At 40.3% G+C, this 12,416-nt stretch overlaps 1 protein-coding gene across 2 annotated transcripts in view; it reads left to right on the top strand.

Moving 5' to 3' along the window:
- Window positions 1-12,416, top strand: part of ZDHHC2 (zinc finger DHHC-type palmitoyltransferase 2) — a 69,511-nt gene that overhangs the window by 16,546 nt on the left and 40,549 nt on the right. For both annotated transcript variants that reach the window (XM_027077247.2, XM_015069646.3), the window contains exons 2-3: window positions 7,281-7,307; window positions 8,398-8,492. In XM_027077247.2, coding sequence (XP_026933048.1) covers window positions 7,281-7,307; window positions 8,398-8,492 — 122 coding nt within the window. The remainder of the gene's footprint in view (window positions 1-7,280; window positions 7,308-8,397; window positions 8,493-12,416) is intronic.

Raw genomic sequence — 12,416 nt, 5'->3', positions numbered from 1 at the left:
TTGTGCCGTTTTCTGGGAAAGGTTTTCCAGTCTTGCGTGGTTGTTTTGGTAATTTCTAGCACATGGTTTAGCTCAGTACAGTTTGTTAGAAATAAATTCTGGGTTAGAGGCAGGAGGCATGCATTAAACCACCTGGGAAGGCTGACTTTCCCCACAGTGATGCAGCTCCAGTCCTGATACAGAGATTCTGATGTGTGTCAGGCTCTCTCAGGACCTGGACAGGGCATGGTGGGCGTGGGGGCGGGATGCAGGAGGGGAGAGATTGGCAAGAAAGGAGCTCTGGAAGGGGCAGGAAAAGAAAATACAGTTTAAAGAATCACTTGTTTAGGGGCCACTGGGTGGCTCAGTCAGTTGAGCGTCTGACTTCCGCTCAGGTCATGATCTCATGGTTCTTGGGTTCGAGCCCCTTGTCGGGCTCTGTGCTGACAGCTCAGAGCCTGGAGCCTACTTGAGATCCTGTGTCTCCCTCTCTCTCTCCACCCCTTCTCCCACCCCCCACTTGCACTCTTTCTCTCTCACACACAACAATTAATAAACAGTAAAATAAACAGTCACTTTAGTTTTTCTCATATTAATTTGCCCCCACTGTAATTCACCTGCATTCTTCTGCTTATTCGCACGAAAAACTCTTCCAGCAACTTCTTTCCCTCAACTTCTCATTGCATCCTCCAGAAATTTGTGGCATTCCTGCAAGCTAAAAATGCAGTGTATACTTGTTGCTCCAGGTTGTTTATAAGGCATTTAACACCAAACTTTGGGGAACGCATACTCCTGACACTTCCCTCTTTTGTGATACTTATGTTCCATATTCAGCTAACATTTATCGAGCCCTGCTATTTAACGCCAGGTTCTATTCTGGGTGCTTTTATGTACCTCATGTAGTTTAATTCATAAAACAGCCCAGTGGGATAAATATTGAGATAAAGCTCAAAGTGGCTAAGTAACTTGGCCAAGATAAAACCTCAAACAGGGGGCAGAGCCAGGACTCAAACCTCAGTGAGAGACATGGGAAAGAAACCTCTAGCAGATTGCACTAAGCACTAAGAAAGAAACAGTATATTGTGATGATCGCAGGGGTGAACTGGACAGGAGGGCCTCTGTGAGAAACTGACATGGAAATCGTAATTTGAAGGATGATAAAGAGCTAGCCAACAATGGAGCTGGGGAAGAGCTTTGCAGACAGGGTAAAGACACTAAGGTTTAGTATGTTCTAGGAAGAGAAGGCCAGCCTGTTTGCAGCTTAGTGCGCAGCAGGATGAGTGATGAGACGTGGTCTTGGGGACGTAAGTAGGAGCCAGATAGATCATGGTCGACCGTGGAGGCCTATGTAAAGGAGATTGGACTTTATTGTAAATTCAGTGCAAAGCCATGGGAGGGCTTTTAGTGAGATGACGTTATCAGTTTCCATTTTAAAAGAGATGATGGCTTTCCTATTATAAAATGAGTTTTTAAGGAATTGTGTGGGGATCCAGGGAGGACTGTAGACTGCCTGGCATGATGTTTGTGGTTAGGGCTGTTAGGATGTTAGTCTGGAGCCCAGTTGGAAGCCATGTGTTGGGAAGTTCTGCCTTATGAGGCCTTATCCTTTCTCTTCGTTTCTGTTCTGAAGCTACCACTCTGTCCTTGACAAAACAGTTCCTATAAACCCACTGATAAATTTATTTGAAGAGTGACTTTTCTCCTTGTCTTTTAAAAGTCAGAATACATCAGACAGTGTAGGACTGAGGATAATTTTAGAGCCAGAGGAACTGTCCAGGTAAAGTACAAGTTTTTGTTTAAACAACAAAATCAAAGCACAGATCAGCTGAATATCGTGATCAAAGTCACACATATTAGGAAGATTGGACCAGAGTCCGGGTCTCCTACCAACCAGTTAAATGCAAGTGCAGAGGATCTAGAGAGGGGACGATGTGATGTTAGCACTTTCAAGAAGCAAGACAGCCTGGAGTGGCTGAAGCCTTCTGCCCAAGAAGGGGAGGGGGCATGAGATGAGGTCAGCGAGGAAGGCATGGACTGCGGTGGTCAATAAAATCACAATGACATCTGAGGATAACAAAGGAAAGACACAGTTTAATAAAGACGTAAAATGTAAGTAGATCTGGTATACAGAAATTAATTAGAACACGTTTGTTAGGAAGAAAGGAAGGCAGTTGGAATTCAGCTGGAAATATTGATCGGAATACTGTATTTTCTTAGGTCTGTCATTAAGCTGGTCTGGTAGCAGTGTCGCTAGTATTCACAGGAATGATCTGTCATGTACCACCCACATTCTGATCTGTAATAACCTGAACAATGAGCTAGATCTTCTTGGGAAGTAGCTGAAGGAACAAAGGATCCCACGTCAAGGGGTTCCCACCGGCCAGTTTAGTCGGAGAATTCACTGTCAATTTGGCAAACAAAAAGAGCATAATTAGTTCTGTTAGAGTAACTTGAGTATTGAGAATTAGCAGCAAGAGGGCTATGGTGACCTGAACAGGAGTGATAGCAGTAGAATATGGGGCTGAAAAGCCAGCTGGAGTTGGTTCAGGAACTAACACGAAGTTAGAGGGGGTAGAGACAGTGCATTGGGATGATCGCTAACATAAGTTTTCTTGTGGGGCACGTGGGTGGCTCAGTCAGTTAAGCGTCCGACTTTAGCTCAGGTTCTGATCTTGTGGTCTGTGAGTTCGAGCCCCGCGTCGATCTCTCTGCTGTCAGTGCACAGCCTGGGCCTGCTTCTGATTGTGTGTCCGTCTCTCTCTGCCCCTCTCCCATTCTCTCTCTCTCTCTCAAAAATAAATAACATTAAAAAAAATTTTTTAAATAAGTTTTCTTGTGAAAAGTCCAGAAAAATGGGATAGCAGCCCGAGATATGAGGTCAAAGGAGAGACTTGGTTCAGACAGGAGATAGTAAAGCATGTTTGTATTGCTACTACTATTTTTGATTTTCAACTGCTTCAATGACTTAATTCACAATGCCTTAAAAACTTTCCTTGTTTTTTCAGTTAGTTTTAACTTTCAATTAAAATGATCTCATAAACTTTAAGTTCTTTGAGCACAGGGATGGAATCACATTTTCTATTTTATCCCCCATAGTATAAGCATAGAGTAGTTAGTGGATGTTTTTCTATAAATGAGTTAAAGATAAGCTCCCTCCGCCCCTGCCCCCCGCCAAAAAAAAAAAAAAAAAAAAAAAAAAATAGAGCTTGGCTATAAAGTTGTTCTTACACTTCATTCATTAGAACCAAATTTTTAGTTTTGGTTGGCATCCTTCATTATTAGACTGCATATATGGGTCTGAGATGTATCTGTGTCGAACTGAATTTGGAAATACTGCTGTGGATTTATATAGAAAAGTTACTGTGTATATGCAGTGTAGGTAAGTTATTCCTCCATAAAAGAGAGTTTGAATTTGAAGGCAAGACAAATAAACTTCAGACTAAGATATAGAAAGATCACAGCAGCATACATCTGCAGTGAAAGTACCTAAAAACCAAATTGTTCTAGCAACAATTACATAACTGTTCTTTGCTAATTTAAGGGGGAAAGTACTTTTTTTTTTTCCTACTATGAAGGCGTATTTTAGTATCTGAAGTTTTGGATTTTGGAGGTACTTATGACTGAAAGTCGAACTAGATTTAAGTTAACAGCAGCTTACTGGGCTGCTTCTTATCAATAGATATACTTCTTGATAACCAACTCTTAATGTATAATCACCAAAGCCCATTTAAAAAAAAAATTACTTGGTGACAATATAGGACTAGAATGATCTTTGACATGATTCCCTGCTTTAAATCAAGATTGAATTTAAATCAATTGAGACTAAATCTGCTCTAATATATTTAGAGCTGTTTAGAGAATAGGATTTGATAGCATCCTAAACAATCATAAGGATGTATAAGTAAATTTAATTTGGATGAGATTATTTGTAGTTGGGTTTTTAGAGTATGAAAAGGGATTTTATTATTAGTTTCTCTCTAGGAGGTACATAGTTATGTTGCTATATGTAGTTCTGACTTATTGCTTTATAATAAATAATAATCATATAATAAATAGTAACCACTTGAGAAATGATATAAAAGATCAACACATATATTCTTAGTAGATTTCTGGAATAAGACTCAATTATAACATCAGGGTGTGATGATGAATTTTGTGTCAACCTGGGTAGGCTCTGATGGCCAGTTGTTTAGTTCAACAGCAGTCTAGATGTTTCTATGAAGGTATTTTTTAGATGTGATTAACATTTAAATCAATAGACTTTAAGTAAAGCACATTACCTTCCATAATGTGGGTGGACTTTATCTAATCAGTTGAAGACCTTAAAAGAAAAGATTGAGGTTCCCTGAAGAAAGATTCTGCCTTGAGGTTGCCTTGGACCCAAGACTGCAGCATTAACTTTTCCCTGGGTTTTCTGCTTGCCGTCCTGCTCTTCAGATTTCAGACTTGTCAGTACCTATAATCATGTGAGCCAGTTCCTTAAATTCAGTCAGTCCCTTTTCTTCCTCTCACTGTGTGTGTGTGTGGGGTGGGGGGGGGGGGTGTTGGTTCTGTTTCTCTGAAGAATTCTAATATACAGGGGTTGGAAAACTTTTTCTATAGAGGATTGGACAGTAAATATTTTAGGAAATACGGCCATACTGTCCCTGTCACACCTACCCAACTCTGCCATTATAACACAAAAATAGCCACGTAAGCAAATGGGTATGTCTGTGTTCCAGTAAAAACTTGTCTGCAGAAATAGGGGGCTGGCTGTATTTGGAACAGGACTGTAGTTTACTGACCCCTGTATTAAATGATTGCTTGATAATGCATGCAAAAGAGGTAAGGGAGGGTATGCATTTTTTTTTTTTAGCATACATTTTTAAGAATGTTTAGTCAAGCCAGGTTTGAATCAAGAAGCAGTTTGTTACCCTTTTGTGTATTAGGGGTTATTGCTTTGGCCCATAGTCTCAATCTTCAACCTGGATTTTACGTTTTATTTTTACCCAAGAGTTGTTTTTTTTTTTTTAATTTTTTTTAACGTTTATTTATTTTTGAGACAGAGAGAGAGAGAGCATGAACAGAGGAGGGGCAAAGAGAGAGGGAGACACAGAATCTGAAACAGGCTCCAGGCTCTGAGCTGTCAGCACAGAGCCCGACGCGGGGCTTGAACTCAGGGACCGTGAGATCATGACCTGAGCCGAAGGTGGACGCTTAACCGACCGAGCCACCCAGGCGCCCCTACCCAAGAGTTTTTTTAAAGATAATACTGCAACGGAAAGTCTCACTCTTAGTAATTCTGAACTGATAACTGACCACTCAGCCTTTTCTCGGACGCCTCATTCCATTTCTTAGAGGAATGAGTAATGAGGGAGGGGAGCGCTAGGGGGACAGGGCATCTGGAAACCAGAACTGGTGACCCAGTCCACCAGCCTTGCGGTGTCTACGCTGGTTCCAGACTCCAAGATGGAATCCTTGAAGGCCATCATTGTGCTCGCGGCAAACAGGAACATCTTTGATAAGTCGGATGATGATTTACCATCCTCACTTGCTCTCTTCCTGTACGCCATCAGTGCCAAGAAAGTGTGGGGATTCCTTAGGCTTTTTCAACAAGTCAGAGTCCTTGTTGCCTAGTTGTACCGCAGTTAGTTGGGGAAGAGGTTTAAATTCCCAGGGATATTGGAAAGTTAGAAATCTCTAAAGCAAAATATTACCACTGTAGGGTACAGACCAGAAAGTAATTAGGCTAATGCAAGATGAAATTAGGCAAATAAACTTTTGAAGTGAAAATTAAAATTGTGAACCATAGTGATAATATTGAAGGTGTTCGCATGGTCACCATCTTGTCTGCCTGTCCCATTCTGGGCATTAGAAATGTTAAAGGAGGGGCACCTCAGTGGCTCAAGTGGTTAAGCATCTGACTCTTGATTTCGGCCCAAGTCATGATCTCACACTTGGTGAGATCAAGCCTTGCATTGGCTCTGTGCTGTCACCACCGATCCTGCTTGGGATTCTCTCTCTCCCTGTCTCTCTGCCCCTCCCTTGCTCACATGCGTGTGTTCTCTCTCTCTGTCTCTCAAAATAAATTTTAAAAAACGTTAAAAAAATGTGAAAGGAAATTGAGAATCAAAGAAGTACTGTATTTAAAGGAGCCACATCAAGGTTGGCGAGAGATCTGGAAGTCATGTAATATTTGGACTAAAAGAGAAAATTTCATGGAGACTCAATAACTTTAAATACGTGAAGGTCTGTCATTTAGATTTTCTGTTTAATGCTACATGTTAGAAGCCTGGATACCATAGGAAGAAGCCACAAAGAGACTAATTTCAGCACACTATAATGCTGTAATCATTCTTTAGAGCAGTCCAATAATGGAATGGACTTACTCCAAAACCATGGGCTCCTGCTGCCTCTAGAAACCCTAAACTAACATTCAGTAGCTCTCTTGGGAAGGATGTTTGTTGGATCAGATGATCTTAAAAATCTTTCACAACATTACACTCTGGTTCCAGTGCTTCTTAAGGCAATGAAATTAAATTCCAGGAAATATCAAATCTTTGCTGGCTACAACTTCCAACTTTGAGATAGGCCAAAACCTCCAAAATGGACTTTAGTACAAATGGAGGAAGACCAAATGGGAAACAAAACAAGCACACAATATAGGAGGTAGGACAAGTGCCCGGGTTACTTCTAGATACTGTTTCTTGTCCCAGCTCATTTCAGCTGAACGGTCCCTAACCTAGCGACCTCATCTACCTTGGGGTATTTATAAGCCCCTCAAAGATGACAGTCTCTCAGGCACATTACCTGCATCTCTCATTGTACACTAGGGAGCCATTAGCCATTGGGCATAACAATTTGCACTTCTAGAAATTTGACCAGAGCGCGTGCCATGGATCCAACATTTTAGTCTTCCTGGAGAGTTATCTGAAGGCAGTTGCCAACTTGTAAAGAACAATACATGCCTCTGAAAATGTCCTCACATGGAGAACACTGCTTTTATCTGAACCCTGATTCGGGAGGAAGGCTAAGAAAGTAATTGATATAGGAATAAGACCCACCAGGAGACGCCTGATGGGTTGTTTTCTGTGTGGCGTCAGGGCTGAAATACCAACAATACCAGCCTTCCTTCTCCACCCTGTCCCCCAGCAGTAGTCACCTCTCCTCTAAATAAAATTGAACAAATATTTAACGATGTTGGTTTGAAGGGGAGCCAAATTATTAACCTACTCAAGTGACCTATGTCTCTGTCAGGCTCTGTTGTTTGCCATAAATGTCGTAATCTACTACTAATCTCTGTTTTCTGCTTATTTCTATAGTGTCCATGGAAAACGTTGGAGAACAAGGTAAGATATGTTTTGTTATTGTTTTAGATGTGAAATTGTAAAAGTAGTTTTTTAAAAATAGTATTCCTGTAGAGTTGGTTGGAATTAATAAATTATACTTTGAGAATGTGGAGTCATGGTGGGGTTAAAGACTTCTCTCAGTCCCCAGACTGAACTCTGTTAGACATTTGGCAAAGACCTCTCCCTTGAAATGGTAGCCATTGTGCCAAAGATTCTTGGTGGCTTCAAAATACAGGAATATCAACAATCTCCTGTTTCAACTCAGAGTATTACCCCATTCCTGAGTCATCCATATAGTTCATGGAAAATATCATTAGCTGCAGCCGTTTCACACTGATTTAAGTGCCTCATTGGATTACTGAATTTTTAAATGATTCTATGTGTATCATCATGCTGTAAGAAATTGTCATACAGTTTAAAATACCAAGCATGCTGTATTTTAAACTAACATTTTATTCAACTGTATCTTATAGAACTTATTTATATATTAGTGTATTTTCCAGAATTGTTCATTATCACCACATACAGAATATTTTGTGCTTGCCTAATACAGTATTTCACAACTAAAACACCATACAAAGTGTGTTTATATACATTGCTTGAACAAACTATACTTTTCTTAAAAGTTGTCCCATGTGGTAAACAAGACACTTGAACTCCTGTTGGAGGAAATCTCTCTTTGTCCAGATGGTCTCTGTTTAAATATATAGTTATTAGAACAATCAGTGCCAACAGATTTGACTACACCTAAGCCAAATTAGCAAATACCTCCTCAAGTAGGAACTGGTTTTGCTATTCTTCGTCAGTGAAGTTCTTTAAGCCTGAAGTTTTAACATTTTTTTAATGCTGTGTTTATTATTTAAAGTTGAAGGCACAGCTGCCTGACTTTTATAATATAGGAAAGGTCTCTCTAGCCATTTGGCTAATAGATTGGGGGTGTCTACAGATGAGAGCTTTCTAATCATGGGATATGAAATAATTAAGTTATTGAAGAATTTGGTTCATTTAGAACAAGCAGATCTTTTGTGAATACTATGATTTTAATGTGTATTTGCATATTTTAATGATAATTATGTTTTTCTCATTTTAGTTGTGTGCCTGATTGCTTATCATCTACTTTTTGCAATGTTCGTCTGGTCATATTGGAAAACTATCTTTACATTACCAATGAATCCTTCAAAAGAAGTAAGTTGAAATATTAGTAAAGTTATCTTGAAGTTGGAAATCAATAATACTGATGTCTGAAGAATGAACTTTACGTCTTTTTGTTAATGTTGCACTTAGTGAGTGTATTGCTTTATTTACATTAATGTGTCTGTTGGTAAATACTTGAATTTTCACTTTGTAAATATTATTTTTGCACTGGGTTAGTATTATATTTCTGATCCTAATTCTGTGGTGTGTTCCATTTCTACTTAAGAGTCAGACAGCAGGGTGGATGAATGGATGGATAGAGCTGAAGGTGGACATAGCTATAATTATCACACTAACAGTATATTAATTGGCTGTTTGCCGCCAGAAACAATAATTACAAAATAACAATGTAACTAATCCTCTCTATATTCAAAGTCTGTAGCCAGTCCACAGCTTATTGTGTATCTTCTGTTTCCAACATCACCTCTTGGCCTAAGATGGGTGCTCCAGTTCCAGCCATCATGTCTACCTTCCAGACAGCAGGTCAAAGAAAGTAGGATAGAGGAGTAGAAGTAAGTGTCCCTCTCTTTAAGGATGTTTTCTGGAAGTTGCGATGCCATTTCCACTTAGTTTAGAACTTAGTTATATGGCCACATTTACTTGCACAGAAGGTTAGGAATCTAGTCTTTATTCTCAGTGGCCATGTTAACCATATTAACCATGTCAGAAGAAGCAAATTGTGGACATTGGGGGAAAAATAGCAGTCTCAGCTACGGAAGATTTTAAGTAGAGTGATAGGGTCAAATTTATATTGTGAAAAGATCATTCTGACTAAGTATTTGTTTCTAAGTCTTTCACCCTGGTTAAAAGTTGGGTGCAGAGGACTATGCCTTACTTATTTCTATACTGTTGGCACTTAGTCAGTACATGGTTGTTGAACTGAAATAAACTTTGTTCCGGCAATAATGTTGTGGTTTTAGTTGGCCAGGTTAAAAAAAAAAAAAAAAAAAAGATAGGTCTAGGCATTGTTGCAAATTGTTCCCGGAAGTAATCTGTTTGAAATGCATCTGTGGTCAGAAGGCTGGTAAAAATGCTGTATGACCTGGGAAAGGATATTAAAAATAAAACCACAGGTATTTGCACAGAATTAATGGTATGATTGGCCTAAAATGCTGTACATACAGCCTTTTTTTCTTCTATTCTCTACCTATTTTTGTTTCCTACCCCTTTTTCCTTCCCCCTGCCATGTTTGCTTCTTTCCTATTATCTCTCTTACTGCCCTCCTGGCCTTAGTTGTAGGTTTGAAGGAGAATGCTGACTCCTGTCCTGGATGATCTTATCCTTTCTGGTTCTTTATCTATAACCTCTGTATTGACAATTCCCAAATCTCTTTCCGGCTCTGACCTCTCCTGTTGCAAACTTACATATCTCCCTGCCAAACATGGCTCCTTAATCCACTGACACTTCAAATGCAGCACATCAAAAGCTGAAGTCACCCCCTTCTCCCTTCCCAGACCATGACTCATCTGTTTCTTTTACTGGTTAATGCCACTGCCATCCAGCTCAGCCTTCCAACTCTCCACCTTTCTGGAAGCTTGGCAGCCTTGCCAGAGTTCTCTGGCTTCCTTGGCCCTCCCTCAATATCTAAATCCTGCTGATGTTTTTACTTCCTAATTTTTCTTTTTTGGTTCCAACCCCTTTTTCTTTTCTTTCTCTTATTTTCTTCCTTCCTTCCTTCCTTCCTTCCTTCCTTCCTTCCTTCCTTCCTTCCTCCCTTTCTTTCTTTCTTTCTTTCTTTCTTTCTTTCTTTCTTTCTTTCTTTCTTTCTTTCTTTCTTTCTTTCATCATTACCCTAATTCAGGATCTCAATCATCTCTTTTGTTTGAGACATTGCAGTCTCCTATAGGGTTTCACTATTTACATTCTTGCCTACACTCCCTTCCCAGAGCGCTGTAAAAATCCATCCTTCACCCTGAAGCTGGAGGTCTAAAATCAACTTTAACTCTTCGATTCTATGTCTTCTATGTATTCAGTTATTCTATGTGTCCCACAGACCAGAGGCCAGTCTCCCTCGTTTGGCAACACATGAGTCTTGTCTAAATTTCTGGCTTCCCACTTTATATTCTAGTGGTTTTTAATTACATGTATTTTCCTGTATATACCATGCCATTATTTTCTTTCCAGAATATTTTTACTTACTTTCTCATCCAAATAATTCCATTTTTATTCATGGTGGCATTTCCATCTTGGTCTCCATTGCTGATTTCTCATTATCTCCTGAACTTTAAAGCATTGGATTGTTCCAGAGATCAATCCCTGGACTTCTCTTATTTATTTACATTATGACTTTATGTATCATCTCATTGCAACAGCTTTCAAATTAATATTTTCTGTCTCTCCCTCTCTCTCAAGAATAAATAAATACTAAAAAAAAAAAAAAAAAACAAAAAAAAAACCCAATATGCTTAGCCTGGTCCTTTCTTCTGGATTCCAGACTCATTTCCAGCTATGTATTTGACATCTAATAGAAATTTTAAATTCAAAGTACCTGGAATCAAACTTCTGATTTCCCACCCACTCTCTGAATCTTCCTGTTCTTAAAGTTTTCCCAGCTCAGTAATGGCGATTCCATTTAAACCCCTGGGAGGCATCCGCGGCAACTCCTCTGCTCTCAGACCCCACATCCCGTCCCGTTGAGCAGAGTCTGTAAGCATATCCTCAAAACACGCACCGCGGAGCTCATTCCCCGCCCCCCCCCCCCCCCACTACTTCACCCCTGGTCCCCACCACCAACATCCCATGCCTGTATGTTGCAGTAACCCTTCAACCAGTTTCCTTTTTCTGTATATTTTCATCAAGTATCCGCAGTGATCCTTTCAAACTAGAAAGCAGATCATATCATTCTTCTGCTTAGCACATCCCTTTGATACCCGAGCTCACTCACAGTAAAAACATAATTCTCTACTGTAGTTTAAAAGGCTGCACAAGGGGCGCCTGGGTGGCGCAGTCGGTTAAGCGTCCGACTTCGGCTCAGGTCACGATCTCGCGGTCCGTGGGTTCGAGCCCCGCGTCGGGCTCTGGGCTGATGGCTCAGAGCCTGGAGCCTGTTTCCGATTCTGTGTCTCCCTCTCTCTCTGCCCCTCCCCCGTTCATGCTCTGTCTCTCTCCGTCCCAAAAATAAATAAACGTTGAAAAAAAAAAATTAAAAAAAAATAAATAAATAAAAGGCTGCACAAGGTCTGGCCCCACACCACCTCTCTCACCTTCTTCAGTGCTGCCTTAGTCACATTAGTTTCCTTGCATATTGTTCCATCAATATGCTAAGCATGTTTTTTCCCTCAGGGGTCTCAAAACCTGATTATTTTCTCTTGACCTGGAACATTCTTCCCACAGATAACTGTGTGACCAAGTCCCTTACTTACTTCGTCTCTGCTCCAGTGATACCTTATCTTTGAGGCTTTCCATGATCACTGTGTATAAAATGGGTAAACTATTCCTGGAATGCCCTATAACCCTTAACCTTGCTATATTTTTCTCCGTAGCATATCATTCTGTAACTCGTTCCATATTCATTTTATATCATTCCTAGAACGTAAGCTCTGCAACGGCAGGAACTTTATCTGTTTTGTTCATTGACCCATCACCAATACCTAGAGCAGTGTCTGACCCATTAAAGGTATTTAATAAATATTTGCTAAATGATTTGATATAGACAAGTAGTTGTGTGTAGAGATGCAGGTTGTGTTTATAGCCTTGGTGGAAGTTGAAGTACCTTCTAAATTCTCCCTAAAATTATATGTGAGATTGGGGCACCTGGGTGGCTTAGTCAGTTAAGCGTCTGACTTCAGCTCAGGTCATGATCTCACAGTTTGTGGGTTCGAGCTCCGTGTCGGGCTCTCTGCTGGCAGCTCAGAGCCTGGAGCCTGTTTCAGATTCTGTGTCTCCCTCTCTCTCTCCCCTCCCCTGCTCATGCTC

The sequence above is a fragment of the Acinonyx jubatus genome, chromosome B1 (genome assembly GCF_027475565.1).
Source record: "Acinonyx jubatus isolate Ajub_Pintada_27869175 chromosome B1, VMU_Ajub_asm_v1.0, whole genome shotgun sequence".
Lineage (NCBI taxonomy): Eukaryota > Metazoa > Chordata > Mammalia > Carnivora > Felidae > Acinonyx > Acinonyx jubatus.
The sequence above is the reverse complement of the archived record's forward strand: the minus strand, read 5'-3'. Positions and strand labels throughout refer to the sequence as shown.